This window comes from Nematolebias whitei, chromosome 15 (assembly GCF_014905685.2).
Source record: "Nematolebias whitei isolate Nwh7 chromosome 15, NemWhi1, whole genome shotgun sequence".
Classification (NCBI taxonomy): Eukaryota; Metazoa; Chordata; class Actinopteri; order Cyprinodontiformes; family Rivulidae; genus Nematolebias; species Nematolebias whitei.
Genome location: NC_056512.1, coordinates 22,875,125 through 22,880,668, shown reverse-complemented (window position 1 = coordinate 22,880,668; position 5,544 = coordinate 22,875,125). Strand labels below are relative to the sequence as shown.

Below are 5,544 nucleotides of genomic sequence, written 5' to 3'. Positions count from 1 at the left end.
CAATTGCAAATGACAATACTTCAAATTGAATTTTGTCTTTTTAAGTTTAAATGGGCCAAATCACTTATTAAAAGTATAATGGAAATTGCTGCTGTAATTTGATTATTTTAATACGCTTATATGATCACAGGGTTTGAACAGGTGTGATACTGGTGTGTGGCCACAGCTTGCACATCTGTTGCTCTCAGTGGTCCTCAGTGTGCTCAGGGAGCTTGTGTGTTTGCTGACACATGAAAAATTAGAAGGAACATTGCACACGGCTGAGTTTGGGTTTGGGGGTTCTGTCCTTGGGATGGACCAGCATCTGTCTGAGGATCCTGTTGGGTTTAAAATGTACCGGGATGTTGCGTTTGGAGAAAATCCCTGTTTCTCAGGTACTCCAGCAGCAAATGGGGTGACAATGTTTTTGTTTGTTCTTACTCCAGTTCACGCCACAGAACATTTTTCCAGGTATTTTCAGTGTGATCTGGGGTTGTCCATTGCTAATTAAATTTTCTTTATTATAAAGCGTTTAATAACTCTTGTTATAACTGTGTTGTTAAAAAAAAATTTATAGGAAAAAAACAACTTTCGTTTACCGTCTACTTAAATGGAAACAACTTCCTCAAAAGTGTTAAAAAAAGAAGTTTCATTTCCTTAAGTTTCCCTTTTAGTTAATCTCTCTCTCCTTGTCTGTGGCCTATGGGTGGCCAGGAAGCACTCCTCTGCTCATAGGTGGCCTATCCTGTCAATCACATCTCTTACCCAATGAGAGGATGGAAACAACGATAAAGAGGCGGAGCTTAACGCAAGACCAGACAAGTAAAACAACGCAGTTTTATCAGCGCGAGTCTTTCTCTGTAACTGCCCGACATAACTGACTGGCACGAAGCTAACAATTGACAAAACATTCTCGGCGTTTACTGTATCAGAAGGTAATTTTATCTCGTCGTTTTGGGTGTATTTTAAAGAAGCAGAAACGAATAGCTTGTTTCTAAGTGAGCTATATGTATTTATTTTATATTTTACAATTTTTTACCCGTTAACTTCTCGAAACATTTGTCTTCTTAACTGTGCGTGTACTCACTTTGTGTTGTGCGTTTTAAACCGCATGTTTTGGACTGAACAGAAGCAGTGAGGTGGTTTCGTGTCTTCAGAAGCCTGTAGTTCAAACGTCATCATGGCTGTGGATGGATGTGGACTCGTTTGCAAATACATCCTCATCATTTTCAACATTATCTTTGCGGTGAGTCCAGTACATTCATGTGCAGACAGTTCTTGTGACAAGGAAAAGCTTTGACTGTAACTGTTAAGATCTTGTGGAAAAAATGGTTTGTTTTAACCCTTGTTTTGAGACAGTAAATTACTATTATCTGTGTCTGAAAGTACAAAAAGCCACAGATTTTGTTGTGCTTTACCTTGACTTTCTGTGGATGGGACATGTTGTAAACACACTGTTTTTGTTCCCTTGCAGCTGCTGGGGTTTGCATTTCTGTGCCTTGGCTTGTGGTTCAGGTTCAGCGGAAACACCAGAGCCTTGTTCAGCATTGGAGAACTCAACTCGAGCGCTTTTGTTATCGGTTAGTACAAAAACTGCTCGTGCAGTTTCTCCCCCGCACTCCAAAAAATCACAGCAGCGTTCCCAGCTGCTCTAGAAACCCAGAGAAAACTCGGAGAAATTGAGAAAAAAAGCGTCAAAACTAAAAGGAAAACGCTGATCTGCTGATTAGAAGATGATCTTTCTGAGATTTTGACGTGCACATATAATAATGTTAGTATCCTAGTATCACTGAGTTCCTGTTCTGCTTCTACAGTGTGACATGATCTGCTTGTAATGTCGAACCCATGCGCAGGCAAAGGCAGGAGAATTCAGGAGTAATAATAATAATGATTTATTTTACAAAAACAGAAAGTGCTGACGGGGCAGCGAGGACTTCCGTTAGAAGGGAGAAGACAGGCGGAGCAGTTACAGACCATGGAAGGTGCTCGGATCCCAGAGGAGTGAAAACGCACAGACTAAATGCAGACCGTTGATGAGACAAAATGGGGAAACACCTGGAGTGATTAGGATTCAAATCAGGTGTGCATAGGAACAGAAATGCAAGGAAGAGAAAAAACAGGGAGGTGCAGAAAAACACAGGACAGGCAAACACGTCTCACACTCACTATGTTTACATGCGCACATTTTTTTGACCGGATTGAAATGTTTTCAGATTAAATAATTCAAATGTATCGTTTACACGGGCACAATCTGTTCATGACGAGCGTTTACATGCAGCGGGCTTTGTTCTGAACACAAGTACTGACGTGCAGAGTGGTAAACTCTCCTTAAAAAAAAAAACCCAGAAGAAGAAGTTCCACTTCCTGTTTACTTCTGGGATGAACGTAAACAAACCTGAGCACCCAAAATGGACCTGCGACAGGTTTTAATGATGGTGGAGATGTTGCTGCACTCCCTGACTGAGCTACAGGTGATACAGATCATTTTGAGCTCTTTCGAAGTTTCTAGTAGAAATGTGTCGCTCACCGACCAGTTTTGCTTCCCTGACATGCTAATGTTATTAGCATTAGCCAGGCGGAAATGACAGGTCGCACATGCGCAGTCAGGTCAGTTTTTCACGTTCTGGGAAAAAAAAGAACAGATTGAGCGTTGACATGCGCACCGTTGAAAGAGCCCAAAATGATCTGTATCACCTGTAGCTCAGTCAGGGAGTGCAGCAACGTCTCCACCGTCATTAAAACCTGTCGCGGGTCCATTTTGGGTGCTCAGGTTTGTTTACGTTCATCCCGGAAGTAGAACTTCTTCTGTGTTTGTTTTTTTTATTTATTTTTTTAGGAGAGTTTACCACTGCACATGTCAGTACTTGTGTTCAGAACAAAGCCCGCTGCATGTAAACGATACATTTGAATTATTTAATCTGAAAACATTTCAATCCAGTTAAAGAAGTTTGCTCATGGAAACATAGCTAATGTGCCAATTTGTAACCCCGTTCAAACCTCAACGTTTAAGCGTTACACGACTCACTACAACAACCTTTGCCTGCCACCTAAGCCGCTAAGTTCTGAGTGTTTTGTGTGACGACAATTTCTCCTGGAGGTTCAGGAGAAACTCTGGGAATTTTGTTTTTATGAAATGCTGTGAACCCTGGTTTGTTTCTGCTGTTTAATAACGGCTGCTCTTGATTTCTCCCTCATCAGGAGTGACTGTGCTGATAGTTCTCGGTGTAATCATGCTGATCGTGGTGTCGTTCGGAGACTACGGTGCCTGCAACGAGAAAAAATGTGCCCTGCAAGTGGTGAGACGACCCTGCTTTCCTTTTTTTTTTTTCCAGCAGAAGCACAAGACGCTTGTGTTAAAAAACAACTGCAAACACATTGAATAGAAAATCATTTTTATCAGCAAGAACAAACGATTGTGCATGTTTTTATTTTACACTTGTTGGTCTATCGTTATATAGGAGTTATTCAGAAGGAGTCAGTCATTGAAGCTAAAGCAGCTTAAAAGTGAAACATGAAAAGTCGTTATTTTTCTTTCAGTTGCTCCTTTCTGCAGGAAAGTGAGCAAACTTGTACAAAATATTTACTGAATGTTTTACACCGGGTGACCTTCCTGATGCAACCTGGGCTCAAACATTTCAGCCTCAGGATTACAAAACCGCGACTTACCGCAGTCCCCTGAAAGTGAAACTTAAAAGTACAAACCCTAATTGGAAAAAGTTTAGGCGTTGCATAAAATGTAAATTTAAAAAAATAACGTACTGATTTGCAGTTCTCACAAGTTTATACTTTATTTTACAATAGTAGGCAATCCTTCTACAGAATATAAACTCAAATTAACATTTAAACAAGTTTCTTCTTGATAAATATTTCAAGTCTTTGTGCACAGGTAAACCTGTACCATCCACAAATGCTGGTTAAACTCTCATGAAAAGAAGAAGCCACATGTGAACATACAGAAACACCATACTCTTCCCTGGACCAAAGCTCATTTAAACAACTCATTGCATTTTGTTTTTGTTCTTTTTTTTTTAGTGTTTCTGGTGTCAAGCATAATTGTTAACACTAGCACTCAGCTGGTTAAAAAGTTTAGGTCTTCTACACTTTATTGTCCCCCATCGTGGAGTAAAGAAGGGAATTGGAAATGCCCCCCAGTCTGTTTGTTTGTGCATGTTGTGGGCATGACAACTTGAAAAATAAGTGAGGCATCGACTTCCATTTTGGTGTGTGGCTACATGTAGGCATAAAAATTCCTTTTGAAAATTGGGTTGCCAGGTCAAAATCCCAGATGGCCATCACCATATGTAAACTTGACCATCACTATCATTTGAGAAAACTGCTTTCTAGGTTTTAAAAGTATAGGTTCCTCAAATTATTGGAGTGGCCAAAGATTAATTTATGGTGGCCATGGCCACCCTCTGGTTCCACCATAGCACCTTGTCATGGATAAATTTGCTCCCCCTTAGGACTGGGTGATATCTAGGCCTGTCACAGTAACATATTTTGCTGGGCGATTAATTGTCTAAAAAATTATTGCGATAAACGATAATATTGTTTGTAATTTAACAATAATTAATTGTCAGATTTTAGAAGAAATGTTGATTTGTTTGGAGTGTAGTATCTTTTTTGACCACCTGATGGTAGTATAAGACTGTGTGAACCAAAGGGTGGATAGATGAAAAGTGTGTCTCTTTAAGAGAAATGGGAGGGAGGGCACAGCCTTGAGTGACATGGGCTGACATGGTAAATGGACTGTACTTATGCAGTGCCTTTCTAGCTTATTTCAAGAAACTCAAAGTGCTTTACACAACAACCTGTGTCCTCATTTATCCATCCACACAGCACTGTACTAGATCTCTACAAAGCTAATTGAACAAATCATTCTAAAGAGACTAATCAGTGCTTTATCACATTCATACACTGATGGGACACGCATCAGAGGCTATGAGGGGTTCAGTGTCTTGCCCAGGGACACTTCGACATGTGACTGCTGGTGGATTCGAACCCCCCAACTCTTGCACTGGAGGACGACTGCTCTAGCCACTCAGCCACAGCGACCCCATGGTGATATGACGTACGCTCGGTGATTTGAGCTCTTTAGTAGGGCTGGGCCATATCATATCGTTCACGATAATACCGGTAAAAAAAAGCTTGCCCTGGCAAAAAAATGATATTATGATATGCTAATTTCGTGACGTAATATGTCAGGGTGCCCCGCCCCATTAACAGAACCGAGGACGCCGAACAACAGCACCGAACTGCACCCCCTCCCCCCCCCCAACCAGTCGGTACTGGTGTAACGCTAATTAGCTGCGCGCAATACTAGCTAGCTAAAAAGATAAAAACAAACGACGTGTGGTTCAGCTGTGTCTCTCCATCCAGCTCTAAACTGCAGGTACAGACAACTCAACAGTCTCTCCCTCCCCCCGCTCTAAGCTTTTTTGTTTGTTTTTGTTATATCACAAAATTTAGCGTTATCGCCAGGATGCTCTGAAATATCACAATATTATATTTGAGCCAAATCGCCCACCCCTACTCTTTAGCATAGCATTTGTCACACAAAGCTTT

At 41.0% G+C, this 5,544-nt stretch overlaps 1 protein-coding gene across 2 annotated transcripts in view; it reads left to right on the top strand.

The window, feature by feature from the left end:
• The first annotated feature begins 783 nt into the window (after positions 1 to 783).
• The window catches only part of zgc:65811 (uncharacterized protein LOC393524 homolog), a 20,308-nt gene continuing 15,547 nt past the window's right edge, over positions 784 to 5,544 (top strand). For both annotated transcript variants that reach the window (XM_037689494.1, XM_037689493.1), the window contains exons 1-4: positions 784 to 914; positions 1,109 to 1,225; positions 1,454 to 1,559; positions 3,178 to 3,275. In XM_037689494.1, the coding sequence (XP_037545422.1) occupies positions 1,160 to 1,225; positions 1,454 to 1,559; positions 3,178 to 3,275 (270 nt within the window). In that variant the 5' untranslated portion in view covers positions 784 to 914; positions 1,109 to 1,159. The remainder of the gene's footprint in view (positions 915 to 1,108; positions 1,226 to 1,453; positions 1,560 to 3,177; positions 3,276 to 5,544) is intronic.